We start from the raw sequence: 22,130 nt of genomic DNA, 5'->3' as shown, positions 1-22,130 counted from the left end.
TTCCACCCACATGTAGAAAAGGGTTTGCACCTGAAAGCCCTTAAACTTCAAACTAGCTATGTCGGTTTGTTGGAACTCAACAAATTCACACTTTGTGTCTTTCATTGTATATGCGAGGGAGCAATGCGGGATACCCACAAAATCTATTAGTTGCATTGACAATCAACATGGTGCAACCTAACTAAGATATAGAGTTTACAATGATAATAATGCTTTCTAAAAAAATAAAAAGATCTCCATCTAGATCCATTTCAAAATATTCACCAAAGTATTGCTTCTCTACTATATCAGACCCATGTGTGTGTATAATTATTTTTATTTATTTATTTATTTATTTTTGTATCAAAACAACAATGGGTGTCACCAATTGTGGTTTTAAGTATTAAACTAAAACCATAGTTATTAATTATGATTTTGAATGAAGCAAAAAAAAAAACCAAGTAGACATTGATGTGATAAAAAATTACTAGCTTGATGAATATTTTGAAAGCATTTTCTAAAAATATTACTTTTGTGGCGAACTTCTAGTTGGCTACTAGGACGGACGAGTTTGTTCGGGAAGGTCCAAAAGAGGCTAATCATCTTATGCCAATTTCTCTTACAAGCTTGATAGCATAATTTTCTCATTTTTATAAATATGTTATGTATCTTTTGTTTCTGACAGAGCTTATGGTGCAAGGAATTCCTCCTTTATTTGCTATCAATTGCAATTGGTGATATGGGAAATTTTAAAATATTTAAATTGGCTTAAGTTAAACTTATCCTAATTCAATTTTAATTATCATATTGGTTTTAAACAATTTCTAAATTAATTTCAAGTATTTGCTAAATTAATTTTAATCAAATAATTAAACTAATCAGCAAATTATCATTAATTTTAAATAATCTCTAACTTAAAATTTAAATAATTAAAAAATAATATTTTTAATTAAATAAATTTTAAATCTCAATTTAATTTAGTTAATTCCAAATTTGTTCATTAATTTGAAAGTAAAAAAATCAAAATTTAATTGTAAATTAATCACATTTATTTTTAAATCATAAATCCCTTTTTCCTTTTCACAAACAAACAAATATGAAGCAGTCATGAGTTTTGGGCCACAATAGCCTTTTTTTTGCCCATAAGAGGACGAATTTGACCCAAAACTCAAGTTTGGATTTAAAAATTGCAATAGTTCATCTTTCAATGGAGGTTGAAATATCCTATTTCGTAGTCTCTTCTACTACTAGTACTACTAATAATAATAATAGAGTATGAAGATGCATGATCTGACAGATTAAAATAACATGAGGAAAACAATGTGTCCTGATCAGGTACATATCTTTCAGACGACACCAGCTAAGGCAGCTAGAGGGCCTCCTTTATGAGTCTTTCCGTGAGCGCTTTGGGAAGTCCCATGACACTGTCAGTTGTTCCCACCTGCAGAGCAGTACAATTATGAACTTCCAATGGTCTCAGGCAATGGCAATCTATTGCAAGATCTATTGAAATGTGGCAATTAATATGAATATGCATCAGCAACTAAATTATATTGATTGGTATAATGATCCCCACTTGGTGCTCCAATGGAATATATACTTGTTTATTCTTGCATTATGCGTTCCAATAGATGTGCGACTATTATTTTAATGATTTTGCATTGCCATTCAGGATCAAGCAGAGATTAGAAAACCAACCACTTCCTTAATGAAGGGTAGTATCAAAGGGTGTTCTATTATTAGTCCACCAGCAACGTACAGCACAGTACCCTCCTCTATCTGAACAAGGAAACAATAAAAAGGAAAAATATATTCAATAACTGTCAGCTTATCAAGCAACAAAGGAATAATGAATAAAATGGAAAATAAAACTTATTTTCTTTACCAGTTTGTTAATCATCTCATCTGGAATCTCATGGAAATAAATCTGCAGGGCAACACCACAGAAGAATCAGTTTTACAATAAATGGACAATTAGATAAAACCGTATACATTATGTAATCCTCAAGTCAAATGAATAGCCTTTCAACTGAAAGAAAGACTAACTTGCAAGCATGACTGCAAAACAATCTTCCACATCCAGATACAAATCTGAGCTATAGTATATATTATAACTTCAATAATACCATTGATCAGCTTGTTATAATAAGCAATGCCATTCCAAATCAATGCCTCTGTGTAAAGAGAATGGTGAGACTGTGGATCGTTAGATGCCCCATTGCTTGGTTGGTGGGAACCCCTGGGCCCCTTACCTTTATCCATGTCCATTGAAATGTTCTAAAGTCCTTGAAGCTGACAGTTAGCTGGCATAATAAGTTTGTGGACAGATGATAATGGAAAATTTGGCAGGCAATTCCATAGTTTCCATAATGTGAGAATTGTAAGTAACTGTGGAAAGAAGAGAGAAGTTTTGAGGATGTCAAAAGTATTGGGTTGGAAGCTTATAGAGCTTGTTTGGCCCTCATATCCATCGTTGTAAATAGATTATTATCACTATTTACACTATTTTTTACCAGTCCAGGAACTGAGATATTAGCCTCTGTTGTGGGGGTAAGTTTTGGTTCTAGGTTACTTTTTTTTTCTGATGAGAAACAATATAACTTACAAAAGAAAAGAGAAAAAATTCAACAGGAATAGTAACTCTAGCATTTCATAGTTTTAGTCCAGTATTTTATCAAGTTTCTACTTTAGGTAGTGGTTTACTTCTTATTAAGTTTCTATTTCTTTTATTTTTGTTCTGTTTGGAGAAGCTCCATTTCCTTTTACTTATAAATAATATTCCTTTCTTATATTTTTTGGCATTCTTGTAAGGAAATATAAGGAATTAGGAAAATCGTCTTAGCAAGGAAAAGAGTCCATAAGAATCCATACAAAGAACAAGAATTTTGATAAAAGTTTCATTATTTATCATGCTTCCTTTTAAGAGAGTGATTGTCTTCTTCATCAGTGTAATTGCTTAGGAAACCTAGGTTTGATTACCTAAGAACCTTGGTATCATTGCCAAGGATCGATCTTTTCTTTCCTTCCCTGCAACCCCAACCTTTATTTTTCTTTTTTTTTTGTTCTTCTTTGATTTCTCATATCATTTTACAAAAAGGGAGAAACTTTAAAATCATTTACTTCACCTGTACTTTGGTTGCCCCATTCCCCCCCACTCCTCTTAATGTTATCAACACTATTTATTAGCAAAGAACAGTTGACTATTTTAGGTTGGTACATGTGACATGCATATGATGAAATACAAACAATCCCATGGTTTCCACTTAAGAGATCTTCCCCACCATAATTTTCTAAAGATTTAAATTCCTGACTAGGAAGTAGTATATAGTAATGGAGTTATGAATATTAAAAATTAAAGTTGACTTTCTTTCCTGGGCACTGCACACCATAATTTTCCAAAGATTTAAATTCCTGACATAGGAAGTAGTACATAATAATGGAGTTTATGTTTTTATGAAAGCCACGAGGGTTGTGGGCTTTCTCTTCTTCTTCTTTTTCTTCTTCTTAACTTCTTCATTTTATGAAATATAAGTATGTTTTTATGAAAGCTGTTGAGGGTTGTGGGCTTTCTCTTTTGTCTCTCAGTAAGGGTTTGGATCTGGACTTACCAGTAAGTCCTTCCATTGACAAGAATACAAACCAGTCTCTTCTTTATTTTATGAAATATAAGTATGTTTTTATGAAAGCCGTTGAGGGTTGTGGGCTTTCTCTTTTGTCTCTCAGTAAGGGTTTGGATCTGGACTTACCAGTGAGTCCTCCTTTCTTTGACAAGAATACAAACCCAGTCTTGTGTGATAATGAGGTTGAATCAAGAAAGGGCTGCCCATTGACAAACTTGGTGGGCGGGAAAGATGAGGAGCCCGACGGGGACTGTGCCTATGTGGCTTTCAAGAAGTTCATCTCCTTCAGCGAGTTCTTAGGTTTGCCTATGGAATGGTTTGAGAAGGAAGTTGACTCCCTATTGAGAAGCCATTTACTATAACTGCAAAAGAGACAGAGGATAAACAACCTCTCATACAAGTCCATCTAGAATTGAACCCCTTCATTTCAAGTACATGGTCTAAAAACCCCAATCCAAGTGGTCATGAGTCTTTTCAAAATCAATCTTGAAAATTACCCCTTCCACCCCAGATCATCTTTTTTCATCCACTATCTCATTGGCTATCGACACAATGTCTAATATTTGTCTTCTCTAAACAAAAGCTCCCTGTATGATATGAATAGTTTCATTCAGACCATCTTGTAACCGCGCTGATAAGACTTTGGCTATGACCTTATACAAACAAGTGACCAAGCTGAAAGAACAAAAATCAGATATCCTTTTGGTCCGACTCTTTTTGGGCATTAGGGCAATGAAGGTAGCATTCGTGCTCTGATTAACTACCTCACTTCTATGAAACTCTGAGAACACCCTCATTAGATCCTCCAAAATCACATCCCAACACTCTTGGAACACAACAATAGTGAAACCATTAGGGCCAGGGGCTTTATCCTTATCTACCTGAAAAATGGCTTGATGAATCTCTTCCTCAATAAAGGCACATTCCAACTTGGAATCATTCTTTACTGAAACGGGTGACCAATCTAAACCTTCTAACCTCCAAGATTCTCTAGGGGGACTCGCATATGGCTGATTACTATTTTTATCTTCAACTATTTGATTTATTTTATGGAAAAGAAATTGTACAACAATTATTTATTTTATTTTATAAGTTCATGTAGATATTTAGAGATTTCGTATATGGTATAGATGGGTTTGAAAGGATATATTGGAAATTATATTTGCATTCAAATTTACATGAGCCTTGTCCGATTGTTTTTAAAACAATTCTTAGAAAACAATTTTCTAAAACAATTCTTAAAAATGGTTTTTATGAACAAAATTCTATCTAAGAACTCAAATATGAAACCATTCTCTCATATTATTTTCCATGAAGGTATTGTATATAGTGCAAAATTTCCACAATATTCTCCATTTTTCCAATTGTTGCTTAGAACTTAAAAAACAACAACTAAAAACATCTTAAATTTGTTCTAAAAAATAGCATGTTTTTAAAACAAATTATGAAAAATTATTTTCTATTAAATTTTGTCAAACATATTTTCTAAGTTAGAAAACTATTTTCAAGAACAATTATCTAACAAACCCTTAATTTCTATTCTCACATAAACCAAATACTAAAATGGGAATGGAAAAGAATTTTATGATTTTATGATTTTGATTCCTAACTTTTTCCATTCTAGTAATGATTAACATATTTCCATAACTCTATTCAGCAAATCAAAGTGGCCATGAAAACATGGTTAGCCACTTGCGTTAGAAAGCATCAGATTAGCAACAAGCTAGGTGGTGCCATCATATACTTTTGTAAGATAAGATATCCGACACACCTGTGGGAAATCATATAATTGAGTGCACACAAAAGATTTTTCAGTTTTTCCTTTTCATAAAACATTGACGTCATTTTTTGTTAGGCAAATAGAGTATATGTATTAATACCACCTAAATAAATGACACAACAAAGTACACACGATGTATATAATTGGCAGAAAAAAAAAAAGGCTTGAAGAGGAGAGAATAACAAAAAACAAGCACCCACTCCTTAGAGCCAAGCCAATCAACAAAACCCATCATTGTCAAAGAATAATCATTTATGTACGCTCTAACTCATTCTAAAAAAGCACTCATAAAAGAAGTTTTAAGTGTATGTTCCAACTGTTCTAAGTCTTTAAAAGACCTCTTGTTTCTTTTCTTCCACAGCGTCTAAAAAAGACATATAGGGTGCTCTTCCAAGCTTTTTTTTTTTGTTTCTTTCTCACGAAAGATCCAAGCTAACTCAAGAGATTTTCTCTTATTTGCATCACCTAAGCCACACCAAACAAAGAGAAAACCAATTGCCACATAATCCATGCTTCAAGGCAATGGAGTAGCAAATGACCCACCCATTGCACATATAACAATTATTTAGCATCACCTGTCTCCTCCTTTTAAGCTAATCAATTGTTAAAATCTATTCCCATGTTGCTTCCCATGCAAAGAATCCTACCAACACAGGTACTCGGGGATTCCAAATGATGTTTGTAGGAAAAGGCCCTCTTCTTTCTTGATCTAAGGAGTCGTAGAAGGATTTAAATGAAAACTTGCCAGAGTTGGATTCCTTCCACCCTATTCTGCCATCCTCCTAATTTGTGATTGAACTCTTCTATAGATTCTATAAAATGGTTGTCACTCCTTCAATCTCTTAATCATGTTGTCTTGAGAGGCGAGGATTCCATCAACCTCCCTCCCAACCTTGCTTCCACATTTATACTTCCCATGAATCTTTATTGCTAGCTATAGAAAGTAATGTTAGGAAGGACTATTCTAAATATAAGTCTCCACACCATCCATCTGTCTAAAATTTGACTCTTCTTCCATTGCCAACTATGACACGATTTACCCATAAAGGACTTTCATCCATTTCTAATAGCCTTCTGCACACTCACCCCATAACCATCCCTCACACCCTTTGAGCATCATCCCCTGACTTCTTCCCTAAACTTTTGTGCTAGAACACCTTTACATAGGGATTCTCTCTTAGTAGTGAATCTTCGACTCTACTTGCTAAGGAGAGCCTTGTTTAGAGTATAGAAATTTCTAATGTATGGACTAATTAACCAGATGAGGTGTTTCATTGATGCAGCCCGCCCCCAGCAAAAGTTTCTTTGAATTTGTTTGAATTTTAAACTCACTTCTTTTCAGATGACAAACAAAAAACATGAAGTAAATTGGTAAGCTGGACATGTATTTTAACCAAGTCTCCCTCATTTGGAAAGATATTGTCTCTTCCATATGCCCCTTTTGACACACTTTGCATCATCCTTTTCCACTCTCCCACCAAAACATTGCCTCCCATCCCTTTCATCCCTAAACTTTAAATCTCTGCTACTTTACTTTGAAGCTACCACTGTCATCCATGGGCAGGATCTCCCCAACATAGCTGAATGGTGATAACGGATCACTCAACTACAACGCAAAATCTCAAGCACCTTCTCCCATTGAATCTAACAAAAATCTTTGCCCATTGCAGGTGGTGTATCCTTGTTCACCGCCACAACTCCCCCACAAGTGTCACTCAACCTTTTAAAAATCTCATTTCCCCACAAATACAATGGTAACCCCACTGCTCTTGCCCAAGCTTTTCTGGTAAATATTCCTTTCTTGAAACATCCAGCTTCTAGCTGCACCAATCCAATTGCAATCTCTTTCCTGTAAAAATTTTGTTACCCATATGCCACACCCTTTCAGTTTCAATGATGCTTTCAAACTCAAACAAGATGAGGGAACCTCCCAGCAAGGCCAAATGGAGGTTTCCTTTCAGCCATCAATTGTATCAAGCCCAACTTTTCATAGGACCTAAGTTGGGCACCTGGTCTGTAAAAGCTCCCCATCTACCCATAAGGCAAATTTTCAAGGTTTCCAAATTTTTCTTAAGCTCCTCCATGCAAAACTAAATACAAACCATGTCACTCACCTCCTTTTGACCTATGTTCACCACTTCTGCATATGAAACTCCCTTATTTTTTTAAGAGTAAATAGTGTATTAAAAAAGCGTCAGAAAAGCGTTTCAAAGTATACAGGGAGTATACAATGGGCGCCTAAAGCACCTTCAAAAAACAAAGAAAAACACCAAAAAAAGCACCCCTCAACAAGACCTCATCCAATCCACAAAATCTACAACCGAAGAGGGGCCATGAGCTACAAAAAAAATGGGCCATGGCCAAAGATTACACCAAAAAAAAAAGACTCCCTTATGAGAGACTCCCTTGTCACTCTCCCTAACTGCTGAACAGCCACTAGGGATGCCTCCAGTGCTTGTGTAGTGGAACAACTTCAATACTCCTCAATTTGTTGGCTTGAGTCTTCCATCCTCTTGGGAAGCCCCTGCCTTGTGGGAAAACTGAAGAAAAACTTTTCTTGTCTACTGATAACACTGAACATAGCAAGAATCTACCTACCATGCTGCTGCAAAGTTCCAGTTTATAATTCCTTCCTCCTCCTTTCCAAATCATCCTAAAGGGCTAAAGGGCTTTTGGGTTTTTCCCTCACAGCAAGCTTCCACACCCTCCAGCAACAAAGCAAGGCCCCTCTAGCTAAAACTTATCCAAGAGGAAAACGTCCCCTCTCCACAACCTTTCCTACTGCCTTTTCTTCAACCAGCTCTATTGAAATCTAAAAAGGATTTCAATTCAATGCCAAACCAGCATCTTCCTCCATCCATGGAGGATTCACTGAAGAAAAACATGCACCTTAATAACTTGTCACAAGCCTCTATGTCATGTAACTTGGTAAGCGGTTAAGATGGTTCAAAATCTTTGCTCCTCTAGCTAATCATTGATTTAAAGAAGAGGCCATAAGAGAAAGGATAGTACCTCCACTTTATCCCACCCTCCTTTTCTGAATCCTGTCTTAAGGTTTGTAATGATAACAGATCCCACTGTTGCAGCGTGTCCACCAGAGTAATCTGCAACCACAAAAACAGGAAAACAGCAAGGAATTTATTTATTTATTTCTGAAAGATGATGAGACAGAATGATATGGGGCATAAAAAATCTGGCAAACCTTTGATGAATTGGCGGGCTTCTTCCTTGCTGGATGGTTTTTCCCTGACCATACCTTCATAGACCACCACCTCGATGCATTTAAGTTCAAAAATAAGATACAACAGGTAAACTTCACTCCTCACAAGAATAAGTGAAGATTCCAAACAATATCTATAAAAATGTCCCATCACCAATTTATGCTTGAGGATACAAAAATGTGTGAAATGTCATAGATACCTAGGCATTGAAATCATAGCCATACATCCCAGCACTGACTCAAAGCATTTGCAATAATAATAACAATATCAAATTTAAGCTTGATTCCTAACAATATCTACAAAATCTCCCATCACTCATCTATCTTTGAGGATACAAAATGCATGAAATGTCATAGATTTAATAATAATAATAATAATCATCATCACCATCATTATGATGATTATCAGCAACAACAAGGATGATGACAACAACATTAATAATAACGGAAGTTGTATCACTTAAGTTTTTGATAAAAAATGGATACTACGTTATTATAAGCAAGAAAGGAGGAACTTTCACAACTCATGCATGGAAAGATGGGATAGTGTGCCACTTAAATTTTTTTAACAAAAAATGAATCACTAAATGCAGGGGACGACTTAAAATTTTCCCAAGTCACTAGACAGTGAACAGATATAGTGGTACATCAGGGGCAATAAGTAGTCAGTATTTGGTCCTAGACAATGTATAGGTGAAAGCAAAAACCCATAAAATTTGGGAAAAGGTTTTGTCAAAAGAATAAAACAAAATGTGGGAGACAGCTTGCTACATGTACACTAAATGCAATAGTGCTTCTTTCCAAATTTTAACTCCCATGCAAATGTCTATCATATGGCAATTTTGACAGATATGATACCAAACAAGTAATTCAAAAAGACAAAGAGGAAGTCTAAAAAGATTTATCCGCATACTTATACATGTGAAACCAAAGCAGTTGGGCTATCAATAGTTCTTTAAACATACAAAGTTTATTACATTTATTTATTTCCTTGCTGTTTTACTAGCACAAATGCTGGGACACAACAAAAAGCAGTAACCATTTCAAGACTTTCCACTTAATGAAAAGGAGATCACAAATCCATCTTTAGATGAGGCAGCATTTAAAAAAGAGACAAACTGGTTATTAATAAAACAGACCACTTTTGCTATGTGCATAGGTTGATGCAGTTATTGGTACTAACTCATACACCTGAAGATATCTAAGAAGGGAATTGACTAAAAGTAGGAATATGAAACTAAAAAGGAATTAATCTATACTTGGTCAGATGTAATTAAAAGTGTTGGCTCAGCATCCATTTTGTAATGACCAACAGGGAGCTTCGGTAAGATGGCTTCTGCCTGAGAAGAAGTTTCCATCAGCTAATGTACCTAAGCCATAAGTACAACACAACCAGAACCAAGGGTAGTATTCATTGACACATAATAGTAATAAAACAACAAAATTAAAAGAAACCATGAAAATGATTGTAGTGTATGAACAGGGGAGAAAAACAAATGCAGCTAACACCTCAAATAATATCTCTATGCATCCAACAGCTTGTTTGAAACTAATATTATGATAAGCTTATAAACGAAACCTTAAATCAATATGGTCTTTTGGCTTTCAGCAGATGCAACCCAACAAGTAAATACACCTAAACAACCAAGTGTTATATTCCAATTACTAGGCATTACTTCACAAATCCTTTTTGTTATTAAATTCTTAAGGATATATTCCATTAAATCATTTACTGTACCATCTTTTCACACCATGAGACACCATTTTTGTCACTTTCTCTTGTCCTTGCAGCACCTTCTACTTGAACCAAATCAGTCCTCATTTATGCATCCATGGTCTTGCACATTAGCAGACCTCGTGATACTTTCTCTCGCCTTTTCCAGGATGGGTGTTACAAACAGCTTCTTAGTACTCATTTCTTATACTGCCTTTTATTGTGTTGCTACTCATCCACTTCAATCATGCCCATCTTTTGGAGCATATTGTTTTTTGACTACCCAATGAGAAAATAAATATGGAAAACATATGTCTAAAATACCAAGAGAAATGAAATTTTAGTGGTGCATTCAATCTTTCAGGAATTAACAACAATAATTCAATTGATAAGGGAAGTCAATACATGCATCTGTGCACACCCAAACTTGGGAAACAAAACAATTGTTTTATTCTGAATCCCAGGCATATATATTTGTCCTACATGCATCTTTCAAGGTTATTTCCCAGGAGAAAGGAAATGGTGAACAATACTGGGTTAAATGGATTTGAGCTATACAACAATCCAGCCAACCATTTTACGCTTAAATTGATAGAAGAGACTGTACCCAAACTAATTAATCAAAGAGAAACAGTAGAGATTTTGATTGTTTAAAATTCATGGACTGTAGAATCCCTTGTGTTGGAACCTTAAAACATTTAAGGGCACATTTCATTCCATTTCTGGTAAGTCATCTCAAAAATCTGTTCCCAAGAAACAAAACCATGCCATTTTCAATCATTTAATTCTTAAACAGAATACAAAAAAAAAGAGACCAGGGGAAAAAAATTCATTTTAATGCTCCCCGAAAATGGATCATTTTCAGAAAAGAAAATTCGAATATTTTTTTTCAAAGCACATATTTGAACAAGTCTTTATCCCCATTTTCCTTTGATTCCAAATTCCCTGAGAAAATAACTAAACATGCCCAAGGATTTTGTTTAAACACCCATCATATCCTTGGTATGCAGATGGTTTTAAGTAGCAATAGACTCACTCTTTTAAAGATGGAGCATCAATAAAAGGGAACAAGACATACTGTGTCAGCAGCAACCAAAATTGTTGGTTTGGTATCCTTCTCCCGATTATCGATGGTTTGAAGCTTTGATATGATGGCATCTGCCTGAGATATGAATTACGCTCGATTAATGTATAGGACTTAACCCAACCCTCTAGCCATGTTACAGACTAAAGGCATGCAGAGAAAACATGCAAATTACATGCAAGATGGGAAATATCTGAAAAAATCAAGCAAATCAGGATAGTACCTAAAATCCATCTATACAAATGCTAAAAAGGCTAACCAGGTTTAAGCACTCAAACTAATTGAGACATTTGATAAAATATTGGCATGGAGGTAACAATGCATCACAAGAGGTTTCATATATTATATGGCTTCCACAAGATATAATTGGATATATAAACCTATGCACTTTTCTCTAGCATGAAAATTTGCAAATCTTCTGAGTAACAAGAAAACTACATTCTAGAGCTGGAATCTCCATACAATTGAAAGATATATAGATATCCATGGGAAGGGCCTACCTTTGCCTCTGCAATAGCCATTACCAACTCCTCAGGCTTTTCTTTTCGGATGCCTTTTTCATCTATGTCTGCAGTCTAAAAAAAAACATTTGGAGTTAAACTTTATGGTTCAACACAATACACTGCCTAAGACAGGTAGGAAAATTACCATAACTGTGAATTCATATCCCATCTCAGCTAGTATTTTTCTGCGCGCAACTGAGGCTGATCCTAATATTATCTGCACCACAAGAAGAGGACCGCATAAAATATCATATCCAACACTTTGCACCTCTTACTTAGTACTATGCATGCCCAAGCAATAATTTCATCTCCACTTCAAGTTCAAAGTGAAATTAATTTGTAAGAGTTCAAATATAAACCCAAATAAAAAACATACAAGGTTTCAGATGTCTTAATTATGTACACATTTGCATTAGGAAAGCAATTTTAATGAAGATAAAAGAACTGCTTTGCCTTAATCCCTTTTGATAAATGTACAAATCAAACATGAATGCTACATTTCCAGACTATGCTCCTGCATATAAAAATAAAAATAAGAATTTTAAGTCTTAGAGTAACATCTTTTGAGAAGCATGAAATATTCACAATATGGGTGAAGTTTAAAAGGGGTCATTGGAGTTACTCTTTATTTAAGAAAACAAGTTTTCATTACAGCCTTCTAAAACAACTAGATTAGTCCATGCAAAAGCACTCCAACAGCCATGAAAAAAGCTATTCTTCCTTGATGATGATTTCAAACTTTGATCACCCATAAGTGAAAAAGTTTTAAAACATGTTACATATTTGTTGCTACACAGCTTAATTAATGTCAAAGCACATGATAACCAATCAACAATCCAAACCATACATAGTATTTGGAATCAATGGAACAACAACCATCTCACAAGATGCAGAGTATAATGTCCCAGTTTGTCATCCTTACAACTGTCTCAAATTACATGAAGTGGTACAGGCAGTCTTGCATTAGTATGTGCAAAACCACACGATTCTAGTCGACACATCTCTCCAAATTACATGAGTCATGTTTGGTCATTCAGGCTGCCATCATTTGGAGATTTTAGATTGGGTCTAGACCTGTCCAACTAAGGACGTTTCAGTCTTTCAATGACATGTATAGGAGTGTGCTCTTGGTCACAAAGACCCCCCAAATAAGTAAATGATGGAGGTTGCCTACAGTCGTCCTTCCTTCATAAACTAATTACAAGCATACATGAGGAGGAAGATTAAGAGGAGAGTGATGTCATACTGATCAAAAAAAAAAAGAAAAAAGAGGAGAGTGTTGTCATGGATCCTTTTTTTTAAATTGTGATTGAACAGCTATGTACTTGATCCTATATTATGAATGCATAGTAAATGACTATTTGGCAAATTTTCATTCCTTTTTTATTAAGACTACTTGGTTCAATCTTCACCAAATTTATTAAGATTATAATTCAAGAATGATGCAATCCAATGGGCACATAGATGGAAACTGAACAATAAAAAATCACTGAAAACTAAAAGAAGAGGCGAGCGAAAGAAGGCTATAGATCATGGTAGGCATAATCATAGAACCCATTTATTGCAGGGAAGTATAGGGAGGAAGAGGGGGATTGATGCTCTGGAGTTTCAAGGAAAGGTTATGGCGTGGGCCTGTGGAAAGCTTTCAGGAACGATTGGAATGAGTTTAACAAAAGGATTGAATTTAGGATAGGAAATGGTAGGAGAGTGAGATTGTGGAAAGACAGGTGGTGTAGTGAGGATTACTTGGAGGAGACTTTCTTAGAGTTGTTCTCCATAGCCTCTGCTAAAGATGCCTGAGTAGACCAAACGTGGGAGCAGTTAGGGGAAGCTGGTTACCGGAATCTAATGTTCACATGGCAAAATAATGATTGGGAGATAAGAGAGGCAGGAGCATTTTTTAGTATGTTGCAAGGGCACGCAATTAGAAGGGGTTTTTGAGGCTGTCATAGTTTGGCAGGTGTGAAAGGTAGGCATCTTTACTGTTAAATACTATTATTCATCCCTACCTAGCAATTTGCAGACTGAAGGTGTTCTCTTTAGGCACAATGTGAAACCCTTGGGTCCCAAGGAGGGTTAGCTTTTCTAATTGAGAAGCATTGTGAGCAAGATTTTTTTTTTTTTTTGATAAGTAAAAGGATATGCATTAATAGAGAGGCGGAACGCTACAAAGCATACAGGGAGTATACAAGACGGCTAAGGCCTCAAGAAACAAAGACAAAAAGAATCACCTCCCCTTAAATGGATGCTACCCACTTCAGAAAACCTATAAGGGAGAAAGCCTCCTCATCTAAATACAATTTGGCCCAACTCCACAAATTATAGACAAAATTTTTTTTTAACTTCTGAATATTCAACACCCCCCCTAAATGCTAATCTATTCATCTCCTTCCAAACCGTCCAAAAAATACACAACGGAATGGAGTCCCAAATCTTTTTCCTTTTCTTCCCCACAAACGAGCCCCTCCAACTAATTAAGACCTCCTTTACAGTTTCTGGAAAGACCCATTTAACATCTACTAACCCAAGGACAATATCCCACAAAGCTCTAACCACTATACAATGTATAAGGATATGATTTACATTTTCTTCTTCACATCCACACAAAAAACAACAATTCGGAAGTTGCACCCCTCTTCTTTGAAGTCTATCCAAAGTAAGCACCTTCCCCCACGTCGCCTCCCACGCAAAGAAGACGACTTTAGTTGGCACCCTACCCACCCAAATACTTCTTGAAGGAAATCCTGTATCATTAGAATTGGTCAACAAACTATAAGCTTCCTTGACTCTGAACTGACCATTTCTTCCTTGCCTCCAAAAGACTGAATCTTCCTCCAAAGAAGGCCTATGACCCCTCAGCATATGGAGTAAATCCCCAACCATATCTAGCTCCCAATCATTGAAGTCCCTCAAAAAATTTAGGTTCCAACCTCCTCGACCAGAATTTTGGTCCCACATTTCCTCAATCGTTGAGCTCCTTTGGACAGCCATGCCAAAGAGGTGAGGAAAACAATGGGACAGCGTTGTATCAGTACACCAAACATCTATCCAAAATTTGATCTTGTTGCCCTTCCCAACTCGAAATATCATGTTATCCCAGCACCAATTTGATTCTTTCCAAATCTCCTTCCAAACCCCTACTCCAACCGCCCCATTAGCCTTCTTTGGCCTCCATCCAAGACCCTCTTGCCCATACTTCACCTTAATCACTTGTTTCCAAAGATTATCTTTGTCACAAGCATACCTCCATATCCATTTGCCAAGTAAAGCTTTGTTCAACATGGCTAGCTTCCTAAGGCCTAGCCCACCCTTTTCCTTGTCTGTACAAACCACCTCCCATTTAACTAGATGAATTTTCCCCTCCATATTTCCCCCTCCCCACAGGAAGTCCCTTTGCACTTTCTCTAGCCTTCTAGCAACAATCTTGGGCATTCTGAAGATAAACATTTGATAGATTGGCATACTAGCCAAAGTACTTTTTATTAAAGTGATTCTTCCCCCTTTAGAGATATATTGTCGTTTCCAAAGCGCGAGTCTCCTCCTTACTCTCTCTTCCACCCCATCCCACATATAAGGAGCTCTATTAGGAGCCCTTAGGGGAAGACCCAAGTACTGAGAGGGTAAAGACCCCACCCTGCAGCCTAGCTCAACAGCCAACTCTTCAATCTCCACCACCTCTCCAATTGGAATAATTTCACTTTTGGCTAAGTTAATCCTTAGGCCTGAAACCGCTTCAAACCAGAGTAAAATCCAACTTAAGTGAGTTAGATGCTCCTTACTAGCCTCACAAAACACAATTGTGTCATCAACAAAAAACAAATGGGAGATGTTCAAAGGGGATCTACTGCCACCCCTACTGTTACACCCTGATAAAAATCCCCCCTCCACGGCTCTCCTAATAAGAACATCTAGCACTTCTATTCCCATAACAAAGAGATAAGGAGATAGGGGATCTCTTTGTCTAAGGCCTTTCGTGCTAGGGAAAAGGCCAGCTGACACCCCATTAACCAACACTGAGAATTTGGCTGAGGATATGCAACTCCACATCCACCCCAACCACTTAGACCCAAAGCCCATCTTTTGCAGAATCTTCAACAAAAACTTCCAATTGATGCTGTCATAAGTTTTTTCTATGTCCAATTTGCAAATAAGGCCCTTTTCTTTCCATTTCTGCCACGAGTCTATCACTTCATTTGCAATTAAGGAAGCGTCAAGAATTTGTCTTCCCCTCACGAAGGCATTCTAAGAAGTGGAAACCACCTTTCCAACCACTTTCTTCAGTCTGTTAGCTAGCACTTTAGCCAATTGCTTGTAGAGCCCCCCCAGAAGACTAATAGGTCTAAAATCTCCAAGGTCCTCAGCCCCACTTTTCTTGGGAATCAAAACCAGAAAAGTATTGTTGAGGCTCTTGAGGAAGGAGCTATGCTCGTGGAATTCCTTGAACATTTCTAGGATCTCCTCTTTAACAAAATCTCAACAACTTTGCCAAAAAGCCATAGTAAAGCCATTTGGACCAGGGGCTTTATCCCCATTCATCTCCATCAAAGCTGCATGAATTTCATCCTCTGTAAAAAACCTCTCCAGATTCTCAGCTTCTTGCTGGCTTATTTGATCAAATTAAAGCCTCCCAATGTCCACCTTCCACCCCGTATCTTTTGATAGCAGCTGATGAAACGCATTAGCAATTCCTTCCCTAATCTCCTGCTCCTCTGACAGCCATTCCCCATTGATCTTAATTCTGTCCAAGGAATTGTTTCTACGGTGGGCGCTTGCCATACGATGGAAGAAGCCCGTGTTTCTATCCCTCTCCTTCAGCCATATTTCCCTTGAAAGTTGCCTCCAATGAGTTTCCTTCAGAAGCACCCACTTTTTGTAATTTTCTTTTGCCTTTTTTTTAACTCTGTTTCTTCCACAATCAGGATTCCCTCGCTTTCCTTCTGATCCTAGAATTCCACTTGCTGCAGGGCTAAGGATTTGTTGCAGTCCAGCCTCTCAAAAATTTCTCTATTCCAAACTTTCAGCTTCTGTTTGATTTCCTTCATCTTAGCAGCCAATTTAAAGCTAACACTGCCCCTGACTTCAATTCCCTGCCACCAGCTATGAATAAGGTCTTTGAATCCCTCAACCTTAAGCCACATATTTTCAAATTTGAATGAAGTCGGGCCTCGTCTTATCCCACCCCCCACTAGCGTGATCGGGAAATGATCGGAAATCGGCCGTGGCAGCCTACTTTGAGTAATCCCCCTAAATTGGTCTAACCAGCTAGGGGACACAAGGAATCTGTCCAATCTTGCCCAAGCCTGGTTATTATGACCCCCATTCCAGGTGAATTCTCCCTCCTGTAAAGGAAGATCCACCAGCCTTAGATCATCCACAATCTCAGCAAAATTCCTCATTGTTGAGCTTATTCTCCTCTGACTACTCCTTTCCCTCTGGAACAAAGTGATATTAAAATCCCCCCATAGGCACCAGGGGTCTTCCCACAGCTCTCTAATCGCCCCAAACTCTTCCCATAGTTCATCCCTTTCTACTTTGAAGAAAGGGCCATAAACTCCCATGAACACCCAAACAACCCCATTTTCTACATTCCGAAATCTGCACGATAAAGTAAAATGTCCCTCCTCCCAATCCAGAATGTCCAGTGACCTCTTGTCCCAGCAAATTAGGATTCCTCCCAAAGCCCCCTTCGCATTCATAGCTTTCCAATCTAGGAATCTCCCAGAACCGAAACTTCTCACAATAGCCTCCGACATAGATTGAATTTTTGTCTCTTGAATACAGATTAAATCCACCCTCTGGTTCCTTATAAAAGCCTTAATAATTTTTCTTTTGGAGCTATCGTTTGCTCCCCTCACGTTCCAACTCAGGATTTTTAGCTTCATTAGGCAATTACAATTTGACTCCCTTTGCCCTGTACTGAGCCCTTCTGCTTATTCCCCCTCTCATAGTTTACAGAACATTCCAATCTCTTTAACTCCCTTTCAAACTTAGAGTTTTCCAGAAGCTGTTTACTATGTATCTTCTCCCGTCCTTTTCTGATTTTAATCAAAAAATTCAGAATTTCCTTTTCCAATCCCTTCGTCGGGAATCCCAAGAAATGACTGAATTTTGCCAAACTACCCTCCTTCCATTTTTCCTCAGACTCATTTCTCACAGCTTGACATCATGTGTGCCAAAGGCCCCATCCGTCCCCCTGGCTTTATCATTGCTTCTCTTGGTTACTCCCAATTCCCTATAGCCATTGACCTTCTCATTGTAACCCTCATACACTGTTAACCACATTGTTTTATCAACCCAAATTTCCTCGTCCATATCCCCAAAACGATCGTAAAACTCCCCCTCCGGAGTCCGATAAAAAAGAAAAGGATTAAGATGAGAAGCCCCCAAAGCTCTTTCTCCCTTAGAACAAAACCTCGGACCATACCTCAAGGCTTCCTCTTCGAGCGCCCTGTCTGTCATTGAATAACTAGCCAAAATTTGTTGCTTCCTTAGATCCTCTGATTCCCGTGCGACAAAGGGCTCTGTCTCTGAGGAATTCCCGTTTCTGGATATGGAGCGCTCCAACAGATAGCCCTTCTCTTGAGGGTCATTGCTCGAGTCTTGGGCTGCTGGCAAGATTGGGCCCTCCCTTGTCTTTCCTTCTAAATCAAACTGCTTTTGGCAACCCATTGAAAGAATTGGGCCTTTGCTTGAGGCTTGGTCTTTTGGCGAGACTGGGCCTTTGGCAAGGCAGCCCACTTCCTTGACGATGGGCTTGCTTCTGGACCATCCTCGCTAATTACCACTCCTTTCAGCTTTAAGCCCATAGGTCCATTAGCCAGGCCAAGCCCACCAGCCCTCCTTATCTCCTTTGGGCCCACGATTGGGCCTAAGGAAGACGACCCATATAATGTCTTACCGGTTGAGGCCCAATTCCAGATTGTCAGGCTTTGATCTCGGTTTGCCTTCGCCTAGCCCGACCCGCCCCCTTGCTCACCCATATCTTCATCTGACGAGTTCAGCGTCTCGAGCCTCACGCTTACCCGCTCCTCCGCCACACGCTGCTCTGCGCGTGAAGCACTGTCACCCCTAACCTCGACGCTTTTTCGTCCAACCTCTTCTCTGCGTTTTCTCCTCAACACCGGTCGACACTCCCACCACAATGATAGAGCGTAGACCTCCTCCTCCACTTCGATTTCTAGTACACTCGGCTTGACCTCTCCTCTTGATTTGACCAAGATTCTAGCCCACTGGAGCTCACCCATCGTCTTCGTCTGTTCATCAACTGTAATAAAACCACCACATTTGTCCCCCACTCTTTTCAAGATCATCGGACTCCATAACGAGATTGGAAGCCCAACTATTCTCACCCAGACTTCATTTCCTACATCCGCCTCTACCCAGCATCCACTCCTAGGGTTCCAATGCTCCAACCCTACCTGGAATCCTCCCATCGAACGATTCCCTGAAGAAACGACACGTCTTGCCTCTTCCAGATCTTCAAATTCCAACAGAAATCTTTCCTTTTCCGGCTTAGCCAACCCTAAATTCCCTCTTAGACCCCAAGACTTTGCCCAAAGTTTTCCCAAACTCTCGAGATCTTTTTCTCCCCCTGTACTGGCTTTCCGACTCGCCACAACACAATGTTCCAGTTTCTGTAAAATTCCTAGTCCCGTACGAGCTTTCCACAACAGCCTTCCCCACGGCCCTTACTTCCTGGTTTTTTGGTTTTCTACCAAGAGCTCCTACCAGTTGGTGAAGCTTCTCCGCCATAATCATCCATCCCTTTTGTCCCCTCTGCCTCTCGGGATGAAGATGCAGAACCTCTTCCTCTCTAGATCATAAACCCCTAGCCGGATAAACCCCCCCGCTCTGTTTATCCCTCGCGTCATGGAATACAATCTCCCATTTTCCTTCCATTCCCTCCCCCATCTTGCTTCTTTCTCGTCCTTGATACAGAGATTTAGCCCTTCTAAGAAAAACCCTAAGCTTTCCGGTCCCAGACGGACCCATGACAAAACCCCTCCCTTCTTCTCCACGATGAGAACTTGGGTTTTTCCTTTTCCTATCGTCTACAACGATCTCGAACACCTTGGACTCCACTGCGAAGCTGCACTCCTTCCTTCTGCTGCGAGGCACCGAGCTATTTTCTCCCTCCTCTCCATCGCACTCTCTCTCGCCCTCTCTCGCTCTCCCATTCTAACTTAGCAAGAATTTTAACTCTGGATCAACTAAAAAGGAGAGGTTGATGTTTATCGAGTAGGTGTTGTTTGTGTAAAGGAGAGGAGGAAACAACAAATCATACCCTCCTTCATTGCCCAAAGCAGTCATTCTTTGGCAGCTTATTTTAGCTCTATTTGGTGTTTAGTGGGTTATGCCACCTTCAATCAATGATGCCCTTCTTAGCTAGCATGAAACTTTTGTAGGGAAGAAAAAGAAGAAGACATGGAGAGCAGCTCCTTTGTGCTTATTTTTAACCCTTTGGAAGGAGAGAAATCAGAGAGCCTTTGACGATTCAGTCCTTTATGTAAATGTTCTTGGATTGGGTTAGGTTGCATTTAGGTTTAACTTCTTGGCATTATTTGATTTTATTGTTTGGTTGGGTTGCAAATGAGATGAGGTTGTTGTTTTTTGTGTATCCCTCTTCGATTTTGGCCTTGGTGCTTTGTCTACATCATGGATACTTCCGTGCGCTCTACATTAGGCACTTTTAAATTTTAATACAACTGTTTTCCCCATAAAAAATAAAAAAATAATAAAGTCATAGAACCTATTTAGCCATGAAGCAACACATGGGAGACTAGACTGAGTTAACAAGCACTAGGGTAGAAAACATCCAATCCAAATTCAAACTCTTTATATAGTCATATTAAACCAGTTCCAGCCCATTACAACGGAGTCTTTTCCATAGAATTTACGCTTTTAGGCCCCATTAGACTATGTTTAAAATGAAACGTTACCCATGGGCCATATCAATTGGGGATTAGGCGACAGGTTTGATGAAGGAAGGTGGTAGAAGATTGTAGAGATTACAGTGTCCTAATAGCCCATCATACAGAGAAAGAGGAAAGAGAAAATCAGAGGTGTCCTGATCATATCAAAATCCTCTGTTATTTTCTTATGATGAGATAAACGGAGAAGCTCCACTACTTCAATGCTCTGGTTGGGTTGATTGGTATTTTTGAACAACAAATAATAAAAAAATTTAAAAGAAGGAAGCGCATCAGTCACTTTGTTATTTTATCCGTTTTCTCATCATCCGAATGCCAGACATCATAGTGATTTGCCACCAAAAAGAAAAGTAGAAGATCATTTGCTCGAACGAATCGAAACTTTTCATGAGAATATGACGATAATTATAGAAATCCTGATGATAGTCAGTTGCAAGTTTTCCCGGCAATCAAACACCTTATTCTTACAATTCAACAGGGGAAGGACAGCAAGGATTTTCCGATTACGGAACATACCTTGAACGAAGAAGCATTGGCATCCATCTTTCTCCACCGCCCAACAACAAAAGAATTGCAATAGCCAAAAGCAATACCCTAGATGGTCTTTTCCCGCTAGGGTTTCATTCACAAAAGGCCGTTACCCTCGTACCGTTACGGGGCTGTAAGTCATACGGAATGACTAAAGGCCGGGTCATGGCCCAGCTTTTAAATAGAATAACGGGCCCATTCTTCCCACGTCGTCTGAGAAAGCCGTGACTAATTTTAATTTTAAGTAAATTGTAAAACCACCCGTACTTTTAACCTATTTTTAGAAGAGTGCTTTTTTTTGGAAATAGTTTTCTTTATAAAGCGCTTCCAAAAATCAATATAAAATGAAATTTGAATTAAAAATAATTATATATTATTAATTATGAATAATTATTAAGAAGATAATTTTAATATTGTTTATAACAATTTTTTTTTAATATTTTCATAAATAAAATAAAAATAGATATAATATATGATTCGTTAATTTACCTCCTATACGTTACAACCCCGTCGAATATATGAATATTCTCATTTATTAAAAAAAATAATATTAAACCAAATGAATTTAAAAAAAAAAAAACTATTAGATGCATTAATCTCTTGAGAGTATTTTTGGCAATTTTTTATTTGTAAAGAAACTGAATGAGACCGAAGAATAGGATTCCTCAAAATGAGTGGATCCCATAACCTTTTTAGTCAGTTGTTTTAAATTAGTCTTAGGGAATGAAAAGAAAGGAAATCACTCCTTGGATTTTGATTCATCTGGAATCGA

The 22,130-nt window shown here is 38.0% G+C and overlaps 1 protein-coding gene across 5 annotated transcripts; it reads right to left on the bottom strand.

Annotated features, from left to right (window-relative positions):
* Positions 1–1,076: 1,076 nt before the first annotated feature.
* LOC100242088 (uncharacterized) lies at positions 1,077–21,502 on the bottom strand. 5 transcript variants are annotated; one of them, XM_010666394.3, is made up of 10 exons: positions 21,347–21,502; positions 12,046–12,117; positions 11,898–11,972; positions 11,392–11,475; positions 9,859–9,939; positions 8,582–8,651; positions 8,392–8,483; positions 1,865–1,906; positions 1,678–1,758; positions 1,077–1,420 (listed from the first exon to the last, which is right to left on the bottom strand). In XM_010666394.3, the coding sequence occupies exons 1-10, from the start codon at positions 21,371–21,373 to the stop codon at positions 1,349–1,351; spliced, it is 696 nt and encodes a 231-aa protein (XP_010664696.1). In that variant the 5' UTR covers positions 21,374–21,502; the 3' UTR covers positions 1,077–1,348. The 5 variants fall into 5 exon arrangements, with proteins under 5 accessions (XP_010664696.1, XP_010664695.1, XP_010664698.1 ...); XM_010666393.3 differs by having other exon boundaries at positions 9,859–9,960; positions 21,347–21,501; XM_010666396.3 differs by lacking the exon at positions 9,859–9,939.
* Between the last annotated feature and the right edge of the window lie 628 nt (positions 21,503–22,130).

This window comes from Vitis vinifera, chromosome 18 (assembly GCF_030704535.1).
Source record: "Vitis vinifera cultivar Pinot Noir 40024 chromosome 18, ASM3070453v1".
NCBI lineage: Eukaryota > Viridiplantae > Streptophyta > Magnoliopsida > Vitales > Vitaceae > Vitis > Vitis vinifera.
This window is presented reverse-complemented; position numbering and strand designations above follow the sequence as displayed.